General features: G+C 46.0%; 1 protein-coding gene across 1 annotated transcript in view; it reads left to right on the plus strand.

Annotated features, from left to right (window-relative positions):
• Window positions 1–15,167, plus strand: part of DOK6 (docking protein 6) — a 297,299-nt gene that overhangs the window by 165,785 nt on the left and 116,347 nt on the right. Inside the window, exon 4 of the mRNA XM_006892744.1 lies at window positions 9,973–10,092. Coding sequence (XP_006892806.1) covers window positions 9,973–10,092 — 120 coding nt within the window. The remainder of the gene's footprint in view (window positions 1–9,972; window positions 10,093–15,167) is intronic.

Raw genomic sequence — 15,167 nt, forward strand, 5'->3', positions numbered from 1 at the left:
AGGCCCCAGAGTTCCTGTGTGGTTTGAATGCGGCTTCTTATTGTTGGTGGTGTTGTGTACCATCTAGTTAGAACCAACCGATAGCTGACCCTCCCGTAGGTTTAAGAGGCAGTTAATTGCACAGAGAGAGATCGCCCATCTGTCTCCCATGGAGCAGCCCGTGGATCTGAACTCTGTATTTTGCGTTGGCAGTGCAATTCCTTACCACTCAGCCACCAGTGGCTTCAGCTTATTTGTATCTATAATCAGTGCACTTGGTACTAACAGTCGATCCAGAGATGTATTGCACTGGGAAAGTCTGCAGTCAGAGACCTCTCCAGATTACTGAGAAGCAACAATGTTATTAGTTTGAGGACTAAGGTGAATGTGATTCAGACCAAGGGCTTTTCAATCACTGTGCTACTGAGAGCTAAGACAATAAATAGGGATGTCAGAAGAAAAGATGATGCTTTTGAACTATGGTGTTGGACAAGAGTACTAAAGACCTCATGGGCTTCCAAAAGAACAGATATATTTTGGAGAAAGTGCAGCCAGAGTGCTCCTTGGAGGCAAAAATGATAAAGCTTCGTCTCACATACTCCGGGCATGTTCCTAGGAAAAGCTGTTCCTTAGAAAAGGACATCATGTTTGGAAAAGTGAAGGGATAGCAAAGGAGAGGAGACCCTCAACCACGGTGATGGCCACAATGGGCTCTTCTGTGTGAGGAAGTGTGAGGATGGCACAGGATAGGTCAGGGTTCAGATCTCTTGTTCATATGGTTCCTATGAGTCATACTTGATGGTACTTAACAACAAGGCAGCACAAGAATAAGGAATTACACTGCCAGCCTAAAAGAATGCAGTTTGAATCCACCAATGTCTTGTAGGAGAGAGATGGACAGTCCTCCTGTGAGACTTGCTGCATCTGATAACTTGATGGAGGGTCAGCTCAGAGTTCCGGTTGGATGGAACTCAGTAAAATATGTGTTATCTTGTCTGGGTCTTGGTTTTCATTGATTTGGCAGTTCTGTAATGATGTAATCATCCTCTGTGTGAGTTAATTATCAGCTGATAATTTTTTAGGAGATTGGGATAGGATGTAACACTTTTACTCAGTTTACAGCCCTAGTCCCTCATATAAATAATTTCCCAGGGTGGGGCCAGCATTGCCTTTTATTTTGTGAAGAAAATAAGAAGAGGAGGCACCTGCTACAACATAAAGAAAACACGGGAGAAGAGAAGGTCCATTAGCCCTGAGCTCCCTATGCTGAGAGCCTCCTAGACCCAGAGGAAGACTAATGAAAACATGTGTGAAAACCTCCAAGAAGCACTGGGCCCTCTGATATTGAAAGGAAGCAAGGCCCTTCTCCCACCACTGACAGGGAGCCAAAGTCTTTCCCTAACATGGTTCCCTGACTCTGGACTTGTGTGCCAAAATACAGTATGTAAGGTGGGACCTGAGCACACCCCTTCTCATAGGTGTTCATTATAAATACCAATACCATCTTTCGGAATAGTTTTCCTGGTTGCTCACTGGATTACTTGGAAAACCACAAGGCTGGAGTAGAGCTGTCCATAGAGTTGCCAAGGCAACTTTATAACAATCTTTGTAACATCATTCTGCCTCATCTTCCCATGGAGCAGCTGGTAAACTCAAACTTCTAACTTTTTGATGATTATTCCAGTGCTTAATCTGCCGGGTTTCCTACATGGACCAAAATATGACAGACAAGAACTCTGGTTGCTATGCTGTGTATACGCTACCCTCACTTAACTCAGCCATGTCTGAACCTTTGAAATCTGTGTGAAGTCCTGGTAGATTCGTGCAAACAGCAGCTCAGTCTAGACACAATGATTCCATCACCTCAATCTCCTTTGACAGGATTGCTATTACCTTATGTCTCTTCATGCTCATTCTTTTCTTTTCTTCACTGTCCTCTGTGTCTTTTGCCTGTGGTTTATTTCCTCACTATTATTGTCTTGGAGAGAGGTCTTCTTATAGTTAACTAGGCACAATCACATTTTTGGTATAGTGGTACTATGGTATCACATAAATCAAATGTTCATATTAGTGCCTTTGTTCTTGTTTGTTAAAACAAAATTTCTTGGAAACAAGCCATTTAGTTCTTCAAGTCTGATATGGTCAAAAGAAATAGTACCTACACGGCAGTGGGGTAGCAGTTTCCTCATGTGCCATCAGCTGTTTGCTCACAGGCTCTTAGCAAGGGCTCTCACCATGTGCTAATAGTTAAGTGTGTGTGCTTTCACTTTCCATCCGTGGATGCTGCATTTTCACAGTTTGCTGCACTAGTTCTGATACCCTGCAGGGACAACAGTGATTACAGAGGGGATAATAAACACACCCAGGTGTGCTCCACCTGATGATATGATTCGGTTCACTTTGCACCAGGTGAGATCCATCCCAAGCCACGTGTTTATGGTCCTGCGGGCATGCTCTTCTGTGGCAGAGAGAAAACTAAATGTGAAGTTACACCTACTTTTTCCTAAATGAAAAGGGGAATATTGTTGTGCACAAAACTTACAAGCTGGTGCTTCTTTCTTCTCTGCAGGGTTGTTCGGTCTCCATATTAAGACACATGTATATAACTACTGTTCCGAGGCCCTTGTTTCTTAGTGTTTGTTTTGTAAGTCACAACTAGATTAATCAGTTTCTTGAAAAAGAACAGTCATAAGGGAAATGGAAAGTGAACAGCATTTATGTAATTTTTATTATCTAAATAGCCCTCTAATTTATTTCCTCAAGGAATTGTTGTATTTCCTTGCACTGATAGAGAAATAGTGTGTAAAAATGTAAATGTAATGGTCTAATAAATGCCCTTATTTGCTTACTTGGAAGACAAATTTAGAAACACGCTCATTATCGCAGAACAGAAACATCTTTTACAATAAGTAAGTATGAATTCTGTATCCTCGTAATAAGCCTAATACTAATTAGCATGTTGTTGTCATCATGTGCGTCAAGCCGACTGCCATTCACAGCAACCCTGAGTGACGTCAACCGCCGTGTCTTGGGCAACACACAGTAAGAAGAAGCGCTCCTGGTAAAGCTGCGTCGCACCGTGTCGGTGCCGTAAGCACACACTGACCTCGCTTACTGGGCCACCACCCACCCCTGAATATCACACGGACCAGCAGAGAACACACACATTTGTCTTGGAGGAAGGATGATCTCATATACTTGGGGCATGTTGTCAGGAAGTCACAGTCCTTGGAAAAGACATGCTGAGGAAGGTGGAGGGGTCTGTGAAAGAGAGGAAGACCTTCCGAGAGCTCACCTGACACAGGGACTGTAACAGTGGGCACGAGCAGCCGGACAGCATGAGGGTGGACCCGGAGAGGACAGGGTTCTAGCTGTTGTTCACAGGGTCGCGGTGAGTCATGGCAGACTCCACGGCACCTGGCGACAACAGCAAACATCCCTGATAAAACAGCAAGGAAGAAAGTGGTCCAATACTTGCAGAAAACTGTAAATGTGTCAGCACCATGGGAAAGTTTTAACCTGTGTCCCTTACAATTCTGGAATGGTGTTGGGAATTCTAGCAGGCCTGTTAAAAATTAGCTGGCTGTTTCCCTTGTGGTTAAGGAAGGACTCTGGGATGAGACTGTGGGTTTGACTCCTGACACTCCTCCCTATGCTGGGCGTGAAAAGTGGCCTCACTCATGTCCCCTACAGGGCGGGATACTGGTGGTGTCCTAGGCCACTGGTATGTTTGCAAGAGGACTCCGGCCTGCTGCCTTTGAGTTGGGTCTAACTCCTAGTGATCGTGTAGTTCAGAGCAGAACTAACCTAGAAGGTTTCCAGAACCATATGCCTTTCCAGAAGCAGACAGCGGCAGAGGTTTGAACCACCAAACCTTTGGCTAGCAGCTGAGTGTTTAACCACTGCACCACGACATTCTGTTACAGGAGTGAATTTCTAAGACTGCTCCCTAGCACTTGATAAGTATCTTAAAATTATATTAGCTATTACAGTAATTTTTTTTTTAGTAGTACTAGTGCTACTGTTGTTTGGGGTGTGCTGTTGATTCTGAGGCACAGAGTTTCTGGGCAGCAGAGCAGGGCTGCCCCGTGTTGCCCTCGTGGGGGTGGGTTGTCTTTATGGGAACGGATCACCAGCTGTTTCACTGGGGAACCCTGAGTGGGTTTCAGTAACAGCCTTTTGGGGGCATCTGCGTGTTTCTCCCTGGTACCACCAGGACGCCCCAGGTAGAGGCTCCCAGAAACTTCCCTGGCCTCGGAGGGTCCTTGTGAGGATGTGCAGAGGGGGCACTTAGTCTACACCAGCAGATCTGATTTTTGTCACCAGCAAGTGACAGAGGTGACAGTGAGGACCGAGCCACAGCAGCGGCTGTCACCTGGGGAGACAAGGGAAGACTTTTGAAGCAGATGAGGAAGGGAACGTTCTACATATTCAGATATGTCTCTGGACATTGCGTGTGTATTCATTCTTCCCAAATGAAGTAGGCGGTCCAAAGTCATCACGCTTTTCATACACTGCATGTGTCAGAAATTGGCAGATTAGCTCCTGAACAGCAATGATGCTAGTTTAAAGACCAAGGTGCACCTGATTCAGGCCATGATCTTTTCAGTTACTTGCTATGAATCTGAGAGCTGGACAATGAGTAAGGATGACAGAAGAAGAATTGGTGCCTTTGAACTGTGGTCTTGGAGAGGAGCACGGGATATTCCATGGACTGGCTGAAGAACAAATAGCTTTGTCTTGGAAAACGTTCCAGCAGAGCAGTGTCTCCCTCTTTCCCGCCTTTGTCGTTACTGAGTCTGTCAGGTTGACTGCAAAGCAGAGACCTCATGTACAGCAGAACAAACACAATTGTGCTGGCACTGTCCTCACTGGACTTGCTGTGGCTGAACCCTTAGGTCTTAAAAACTGGAATCTAATCTCCCCTAGGGTTTTTATTCGCTTAGGGAACACGGTCTCCAAACTCCACGAGCGCGTCTTCTGTTCCCTCGTCTCTCCTGTCCCTGGTTGATTGTCTTGAGACTTACTTCTCCTCTGGATAAACATCTGTCCACATCCCCTGACCAGGCTGCTCTGGATGTCATTTTCGTGCCTCTCTGCTATGATCCCTCCAAGGAAATTAGACTGATTGTCCCAGCGGTGGATGTCGTCTGTCGAGAGCTGCAGGCCTAACCAAGGCCTCTCGTCTCCGGAAGTTCACCTCCACCAGCTGCTCCACACGGCCGGGTGGGCAGTCTCCTCCCTTTAAGACCAACTCTGAGCCAGAGAGCTGGAGTTTTAATGCTTAACTACATTGTCAATGGTTTTCTAAAACCTGAAGAAGAGTCTAGATTCTTCCCTTTGTTTATTTTGATCTTTTATCTTGAGAAGCTGTCTTCTTAGATAAATAATACCTTTGAACAAATGGAACATATTTGTGCCCAGTTTCCCCAGGACTCCTACAAATCAGCTAACCCGAATTTTGCATAAATATGCATGGAGAGTTCGATTTATAATGAGGGATTTTTATAGTCAACTTGAAAATGTGCACCATACGACACTGGATGACACTTGAAGGATTAATTTCTTGTGCCATGCCAGTATACTGCCCTCACTGCCAACGCTATGATTCTCACATAGCCACACTAAACTCCTGCAGTAAATTCAAGTGAGAATACTTGGCATTGGATATTCTAATGATGAGGAGTGAATGGGTTTGTGCAGTAGGATGAGCAAAGTTTTCAACCTCGTACCCATTTTTCTTAGCTCTCAAACCAGTGAAGAAACCATGTGGCACCCCCAGTGCTTCAGAAACCCCTTCACCCTCTCCTTCCGCCGTGTGGCGTGACATACAGGTTGGTGGGATGTGAATGTGGGCATTGTGGCTGGTGAGGGTCATCCTTCCTTCTGCGTATCACTGAAAAAGAGCTCGGTGCTTCATACTAGACTCTGAATAATTGTTTCCAAAATGAATCCGTAAAAAATGCAAGTCATGATTTCACATTGAAACAGTACCTTCTCAGTCTGAATGCTTGTGGAAATCATAGGTCATTTTGCGGACTGTGTGTAGCAGGGGAGCTCTGGTGGCCTAGTAAGTCAGAAGCTGCTCTGTCAACCCCAAAGAGGATGGTTTGAATCCACCAGCTGCTCCCCAGGAGAGAGATGGGCAGTCTCTTCCTGTGTGGTTTATAATCTCTGGAAACTTGCTGGAGGGTCAGCTACAAGTCAGCCTCAATACTCGAGAAAGAAGAGGGACAGCAGAGGAGGTGTCCTGGTGGCTCTGTGGTGAGAGCATTAGGTTGCGAATGGAAAGGTCTGTGGTTCGAACCCACCAGCTTTTCTGTGGAGCCAGCTGAGGCAGGCTACTTCTGGGATAGTTAAAGCCTTGGACACCTGTGGTGCAGCTCTGCCATACCTGCAGGGTCTCTGTGGGCCAGAACTGAGCCCCCCTGCAGGAGGTTCCTGTGTGTTGGGAGCAGCTCAGAGCTCTGTGTGATTTCCACAGTGGGCATTGATACCCATGTCACCGCTGACCCATCGCCCACCCCCACAGAGAGCTCTTTGTCGCTGTTTCTCCTTTGCCTCCACTGGCACCTTGTGAGGGAGACACACAGAAGAGCTGTTAGGAGGGAAGCCTCCTCCCTCACAAGCCCGCTTCTCATTAATCAGGGCAGATGCATAGCCTCAGGCCGGGCCCCTGTCCACAGTCCCCTGCAGACTGTTAGGAAACCCTCAGCTGAGAAATGCCCTAGCCCAGTTCCTGCTTCCCCACAGAACCCCCTCTCCCACCATAGAATCCCCTCTCCCATCACACAAACCCCTCTTCCCGAAGAACCCCCTCTCCCACCACAGAACCTCCTCTCCCCCCACAGGACCTCCTCTCCCCCCACAGGACCTCCTCTTCCCCCACAGAAACTCCTCTCCCCCCATAGAACTCCCTCTCCCACCACAGAATCCCCTCTCCCACCACAGAACCTCCTCTCCCCCCACAGAACCTCCTCTCCCCCCATAGAACTCCCTCTCCCACCACAGAATCCCCTCTCCCCCCACAGAACCCCTTCTCCCACCATAGAACCTCCTCTCCCACCACCGAACCCCTCTCCCACCATAGAACCCCCTCTCCCCCATAGAACCCCCTTTCCTGCTCTGCCCTTTGCCTGTCCCCAACTCCATACAGGACACCTCATAGGGATAGGCTCCTTCTTCCTCTTTTCTTTGAATTGCTTTCAGCTCTTGCACCTCTTGTTAATCTCCATGTTAGGAAGTGTCGAGCAGACCATTCTTCCTGGGCTCACGCACAGCACATGTGATTGTGTGAGTGGCAGCTGCTCATCAGCTCAGTGTTGGATGAAGGAGGAGACTGTGAGCGTCTGCACAGAAGGTGGAATTCAGCTGCACTGCGATCTGTCTCCTTGACTCTAAATTCACCTTATCGACAATTCCCCTGCCTTATTCCATCAGCTCGTGATTCTTTGTAAAACAGAAAGAAACACCGCTTGTTGTAGTCTTGTCTGTATAACTGCGTTCATCACATGAGGAACAAAAAAAGGAACTTACGCAAGACATCCATTAAGGAAATGATAAATGCCACTTACTGGGGTTAAAAGAACAAGTTTAATAGGAAGAAGCCTTTTTAAATGGGTGGCATCTGGCATCATTGAAGGTCAGCAGAGCCGGGTTTGTGATCTCCTTTGAATACAAACATTATTGTCTGCATGTACGTACTGGTGCTCACTCACGTCTCAGAATAGACAGCAGCCTGTGCCCTGTGTGAAGGTGTTAACTCTCAATAAAGTCTACTTCTTCATTTCACAGTTAGGTAATCGTCCCAAGTGCAGGCACCGTGCTAGATTCTAGAATTACTACATCAGATCACCTACATTCTAAGTACTTAGGATGTATTGTTAGAAGGGGCAGGCACACCACACAGTGACATATAATCCAAATACCAAATCCACGGCTAGGTTTGCTTCTGATTCTTGGGGACTTTGGAGGACAAATAACCACTGTCACATTGACTTCTCAAGGCTGTACATCTTTCTGGAAGCTGATTGCTGCATCTTTCTTCCACAGAGCCATCTGGTACGTTCCAAATATTAAGCTTTTGATTAGCAACTAAGCTCTTTCAGTCATTGAACTACCACTGTGCCCAAATGATACATGTTGTTGTAGATACTGTCAAGTTGAGCATAATCATAGGGACCCTGTGAACAGCGTACATGAACCCTGCTCTGTGCTGTGCTGTCTTCGTCATTTCTGACACACTAGAGCCCGTTGTTGCCATGATTGTGTCAGTCCATCTCATCGCGGGTCTTTCTCTGACCCCCCACCATTCCGAGCATGATGTCCATTTCCAAGAAATAGCCTCCCCTACAACATGGCCAAAGCATGAAAGGCCAAGCTTCTCCATCCATGCCTTCAAGGGAGCACTCAGACTGGACTTCCTCCAACACACTGGGCTTCCTCTTTGTTCTTTTGGCAGTCCACGGGATACTCTGCACTCTAACACCATAACTCAAAGGCATCAGTTCTTCTCTGTCATCCTTACTTATTGTCCAGTCCTCGGATGCATATCAAGTGACCGGAAAGTTCATGGCCTGAATCAGGCTCATCTTGGTCTTCAAACTGACATCATTGCTCTTCTTTATTTTGGTGAGGTCACTGATAGCAGACTTGCCCAATGCAAAACCTCGCCTCATCTCTCATCTGCCGGTTCCAAAGGCGTGAACCATGGACCTTTCAGTTAGTAGCCCAACACCTAACACTCTGTGCTACAGGGAATGGTAACAAAATATATAATAAGCACTGTTTACCCAAATCCATCTTACTATTACAAAACTATGAAGTCAAGTGTGTAAATGACAGAGGAGTTCTTTGGAAATGACGATACAGGACTGATCTAACTGAAGCGAGTACTAGAAGTTGTGGAGTGACTTCTTCAAGAAAGGATAGCATAGTTTTATATGTTTACAAAAGATCCTCTTCCAACCTTGTTCTTATACTCTATTACAATTTGGGATGATTTTGATATCACACCTTCAAACTACACACACACACACACACACACACACACACACACATCTATCTTGGCTAACCCAGAAAAACATTCACTTAAGTCCCTCTTTATTCAACCATTTGTTTTTGAAATTTAATTTATCATTTATCGTGCCTCCAAAAAGTAAATCAGTCTGAAATATATGCTACACTTCACAGGGTTTTGTATATTTATCTTACTTTTTACTCTTTGTTGTTGTTGAATATATACACATCGAGACAAGCACTCAATCAACAATGTCTTCATGCATAGTTTAATGGCATCTTCTCATTCTGAAATGTTTCTCCTGCATTAACACTCTCAGGGCACCTCAGATTCCTAACTAACATTGGAGTTGTGTTTGCTGATTTGATCCCAAGTACTGTTTTCCAGATTGTCATCTACCATTTGTAGCAGCCACGGACAAGTGATAGATGATAAATTATTTGGACTGCTGTTTAAAAAATAACGTGCAGGCATGCCTTGTTGTATGTGGTTTTGTGGCACTCGGGTTTTTTAATTTGTAGATTTTGTCTGTTTTGTTTCACAAATTGAAGAATTGTGGCAACTTCGCATTAAGCTAGTCTGTTGGTGCCCTTTTCCCCGAAGCATGTGCTCACCTTGTGTTTCTGTGTGCTATTTCGGTAATTCTCACAGCATTTCAGACTTTCTGTTAAGCTGTTGTACACACAGTAAACAACAGGAAAGTGTAAACATAACTGTTCTGTGTTCCGGGAAACCGAGATGTGCGTGTGACTGACTGGCTTTAGTGCGATCTCTTCTCTCGTGGTGATGTGGGACCCAAAGGCGTCTGGGCACTGAAAGAACTTGAATCACAACGTCAAGCAACGTGAAAGATCCTGGGCTCGCTCCTCACCCTCAGTGGAGCGCTTTGTTGTCCCAGCATGCGTCCCTCGTGCGGGTCGGTGAGGGTCACTAGTGTTGGACACTGCTGACCTGGGCTGTGTGGTTCCTTTCAGAGCTGGAGGCCGAGGAGTGGTGCAAACACCTGTGCATGGAGTGCCTGGGCACCCGGCTCAACGACATCAGTCTGGGGGAGCCGGACCTGCTGGCGGCCGGCGTGCAGCGGGAGCAGAATGGTGAGTGCGAGCCCTGTCCAGTCACGCAGGGCGCTGGGGAGTCCTGACACTGGACAGCCTTGGAGAGCTTTCCGGTTAATTATGTGTGTTGTTGCTTTCTCCTTTTAATAAAGTAAGCTGATCAGCTTGGGCTGTTAAATCTTTCATGGCCTGAGGGACACTTGTCACTCAGCAACATTTTCAGCCTCGCAGGTCCCTTGGGCAGGTGCTGTCCAAGTCGTAGTACGTGCTGCCTCCTGGTCGGGTCCTGGAGAATGCCGTGAATTGAAGGAATGGGCCTTACCCCACCAGTCCAACCACCAGAGAATACTTGGGGTGAAAATCATGTTGCTGCTGTTGTTGTTGTTAAGTGCTGTTGAGTTGTAGACCACTCTTAGCGACCCTATAAACAAAAGACCTGAACACTTGTAGAACTTTCATCGTTTCTCCAGGTTCATAGAGTTTCCAAAGGCAAGCCATTTCAGAAGTGGATGCCACTCCTGCTTCCAAGATTGTTTTAATTGAAGAGTTCCACCAAACACTGTCCACCATCAGTAACCATTATCTCATTTGACACATCAGTGTCACAGTGTTCAGCATCAAAGCAACCATGAGTTACTTTTGTACAGTAAGTGGACAGACCAGTGCTATACCACTTAGAAGAATGTTTGACCAAAAATGATTAAAACCAGGCTTGAGGGCCGCGGATTAAAATCATCCACCTTTGACTTGGTAGCATCACTTTCTATCTACCATGCTCATGTTACCTCAGAAAGTTTTCATTGATATCAGCACCCTTTCCATTACTGAAAGCACATGGTAGAAACAAAAAATTCAAATCTGAAAATAATCTTGTCATGAAAGGCTTAAGGGTCTTTGCCAATATTGCCTCCCACTTATAGTGAATAGAGCTCTGGTGACTTGGTGGTAAGGAATTGTGCTGTCAACACAAAGGTGCACAGTTCAAATTCACTATCTGTTCAAAGGTAGGAAATCTCCTGTGCGATTTACTGCTTCTGAAAAACTACTAGAGGGTAAGTTAGTTATGAGTCGACTCAACACAGGTGTCAAACACCATGAACACCAACACCTGAGATTCTGACTCACAGCGTCTCCCCATCACTTTCCAAGGCCGTGGTTTACAGAGCAAACTGACCCTCTTTCTCCGATGGACCACTTAGAGTTCGCACCACCAGCTTCGTGATTCATAGCATGACACCACCAGACACCACTGTGTCACCTAGAACTGGTGAGATGCCAGAGTCCAGACAGCTAGTCTCCTGCCATTCCTCTAAACACAGAGCCAGCATGCCCACTCACTGTGTCAAATGCTCTACAGTGTTTCACAGCCCCCTTTTCTTCTTTGGTTACTGTGAGTTCACAGACTGGCTTGATTTGTCATTCTGTCAGTGGATTCTTCAAGTATTCAGATAATTGGACGAGTGAGAAATGACGATGGGTGAAAATCACAACATAGTGTCAATTTATTATGGTCAGGAGCATCCGTTTGTTATATTTCCAGCACTGTTTACTTACGCTCTGTGCTCAATCTAAGCACATTTCCGACATCAGCAAGGATTCCGTCTTCATCTTCTTGACTCATGAAACACAAACTCATTGCTGTCTGCCTGGAGCCAACGCTCAGTTGAGCCTCCGTTGTGTTTCTAAGGTTCTAAGTTCCACAGGAGAAGATTGCCCGTCTTCTTTCTGGGGAGCCACTAGTGGATACAAACCTCCAGAGAAAACAGCCTTAGAGTTAGTACAACTCCCTCAAGACCACAGGCTCCAGCACCTCTGACAATGGAGTTGTACTGATGCATTTCTTATCACTTAGCTAACACTGAGGTTATCGTTCTCTAAATTCTCTAAACCAAAACCAAAGCAATCCACTGTCACTGAGTCGACTTCTACTCCTGGTGGCCTTCTGTTGGGTGTCCAAGCGGTAAATGTTTGCAGGAGGAGTCTGCCCATCTTTCTCCTCTGGACCCACTGGTGCATTCAAACCACCAGCCTTTCAGTTAGCATTCTGATGCGTTATTCTCTGTGCCAACAGGACTCCTAGTGATATGAGAATAGAAACGTTTCAGTGCTCCTGATGTGGTGATTAGTGTTGAGAAAGAGTGAGAGTTATTCTAACAGATTATCACAAATTAGTAACAAATTCTGGAATGCTCGGTGGATTATAAGTGAGATAGCACAGGGGAGGTAGCTGGTGATTGCAGTCTTGTTATCACTAACAACACTGTTATTTATGATCACCAGAGCCCATTAAAAAACCTCGTTTGCTTGCTTTCTTGTCACTAGAGTGCAGGAACTAGTTGTTCACGGCTAGGTTGCCATGCACGTAAACAGCAAACTTGCCAGTGTTTGGGATTTGCAGTCACATGAGAACCTCAGTGCCTCCCTGACTCACTCCTTGTTTCCAGTCCGCTTCCAGGATTTCCATCCACTGATTTGTTTCCTGAGAGCAGTAATAGGTACTACAGGAAGTCCACAGTCCCACTGCTTTAAGGATGGTGCCCGTTCTCTGTTTAAGTACAGTGCTGATGAGTGTCCCTGAGACACCGCAGAGGAAATGGGACGAGCGCTGCTGGATCAGACCGTGGGCGGGAGGATCCTGAGGACCTTTCAGTGTGGGCTCTGCGCTTCCCTTTAAAGACTTGAAGTTCTGTGGGATTTCCATCCAAGTGGATACTGTGCTTCCTTGAGTTATAATAATGACTTGCCTTCTCATTTTAAATGTCCAGGTAACACGCTTTCACATTCCTTGAACTCTTTAAATGAGACGGATGACTCAGGGAACCTTGACGGCATAGTTGGCTCTCTGTTGCACTACCAACTGAAAGGCTAGGCATGTGGGTCCATCCTTGCACTGAGGGGAAGCTGGAGGCAGGCTGCTGCTGGTCAGGTTCACACCATCAGCTGATGGAGGGTCCCAGGACTGACGGTGGTTGGTATGTAATAGCCTGGAATTGAAGGACATGTGATAGGCTGAGGGAGTGGCCAAAATGAATTGAATAAGAAAGGACAAAGCCAGATGCGAATATCATACAAAGTTTAATATTTAAAAACAGTAATAATAATCATTCCTAAGCCAAAGCCGTCACTTTTCTTGCATTTGCTTTTTAATAATCCCAATTGGATGCAAAGGGATTCAATTACATTTGGCAAACTTTTCAAGAGGAGAGAGCTCTGGTGTAGTTGTAAGGTGCTGCTAACCCACAGACCATCCTCCTCCGGAGGTGGCAGGGGGTTCAAACCCACCAGGGACTCAGAAGGAGGGAAGTCTCTTCTGTGCACCTTCCAGCTGTAGAAAACCCACTGCAAGGTCAGTGATGAATCGATTCCTACTCCGCTGCAGTTAGTTGAGGTCGTTGGGTTACCAGGAGGGGACACCTTTCTAGGAAAGGACACCATGCTTAGAAGAGTCCAGAGAAGGACACCGTGCTGAGAAGAGTGGAGTCCGCGGAGGACAGAAGGGCCCTCAAGGGGCAGGGCATGACGACGGCGGAGAGTGAGGATGGCACAGGAGCAACTTGCATTTCCCTCGTCTGCATGTAGGATTTCCGTGGCGCCGAACAAGAGCGACAAACACCACGAGTAATCGTTGGCCTGGTGGCCTGTGGTTGGCCTCCTCGCGTTGCAGTACCAAAGTACCTGACGCTGGATAGACGATGACAGCAGAGACATTCTCTCAGTTTAGAGTCCAGAAGTCTGCAGTTCATTTGTCACAGGACTAAGGTTCCTCCAGAGTCTCTACAGTGGAATTTGTCCCAACTTCTCATTTCTGGTGGTTTCTGGCAATCCTTGGAATTTCTTGGCTCAGGGGAACTGCAACCTCGGCCTTCATCTCCGTATGTCTTCCTCCCCCTGTGGTGTCTTTGTCCAAAGTCCCCTGTGTTATAAAGACACCAGTGCTTGGAGCTTCACACAGTATGACCTTGTTTTCATTTAAGCACATCTGCATAAACTCTGTTTGCCAAGTCAGATCATGTTCATGGTTACTGCTCACAGGACTTGAACATGCCACCTTCAGGGCCATAACTCCACCCCGCAGACTCATCATTCAACTCACTGCCGTTGTTTTGGAGCCATCTCAGAGCTGACCCTCTTGTCCGTTTCCAGGGCTCTAAATTGCACAGGAGAAGATAACCCATATTTATTCTAAAGATCCTCTCCTAAATTTGAACTCCTGAAGAGGCTCAACCTTTGGGTAATCCATGCAGCTCCTTACAGACCACACACCAGACGTCCCCAGTCCACTCATACTTTTCATCATTTTCTTTTACAGTTTCCCTTGTAATGATGGTTGTTGTTAGTTCATGTCGAGCTGATCTCAGCTCCATGTCCTGTGGAATAAAACCCTCAAATACATAGGGTTTCACGGCCCCTGAGCCGCCTCCACTCACAGATGGGTAGTGGTTATAGTTGAGGTGCATACGTAGGAATAACTATCAGGATATGAGCTGCACAGTCTACTGAGCTGACACGATTGACAATCTGGACTCTTACCTTCACACCTCAGGATTGCTTTGAAAACAATGCCTTTTCTCAAAAAAATAAACCCATTCATTTTACATAAAACTTCGAACAGCATTTTGTTATTTTGGCTAACTAATTAAAATCTTAAAGACCATAATAAGCCTTTAAAGTTGACTATGATCAGACCTCCATCACTATTACAGAATTTTTAAGTTTTACTTTTAGTAAAAAAAAAAACACCACACAGTAACACCTACTGCCATCTGGGTTGTAGCCATAAATGACCAGTGCACTTGGTCAAACACGTCAGTGTCTGCTTCCTTCTGTTCTAACTGGTTTACCTCATGGCCCCCAGTGTTCTCGTCCATATTTTAAGACAGCTGTTGACACTTTGGCTTTATGTAAATTTTCTTAAGTACTCAAAGGTGAAAAATCTTTGTTCTTTGAGCTTGGTCTGCCAAAAGAACAAACAAATCTGCCTTGGATTAAGTACAGCCAGACTGCATGTAAAAGCCAAGATTTTCAGACTGTTGCACATACTTCAGGCATGTTGTTGGGAGAGGATAATCTTTGGAAAAGGACATCACGCTTCAAAAAGTAAAAGGTTGCAGTTT

The sequence above is a fragment of the Elephantulus edwardii genome, unplaced genomic scaffold (assembly GCF_000299155.1).
Source record: "Elephantulus edwardii isolate Elephantulus edwardi_28Jun2011 unplaced genomic scaffold, EleEdw1.0 scaffold00118, whole genome shotgun sequence".
NCBI lineage: Eukaryota > Metazoa > Chordata > Mammalia > Macroscelidea > Macroscelididae > Elephantulus > Elephantulus edwardii.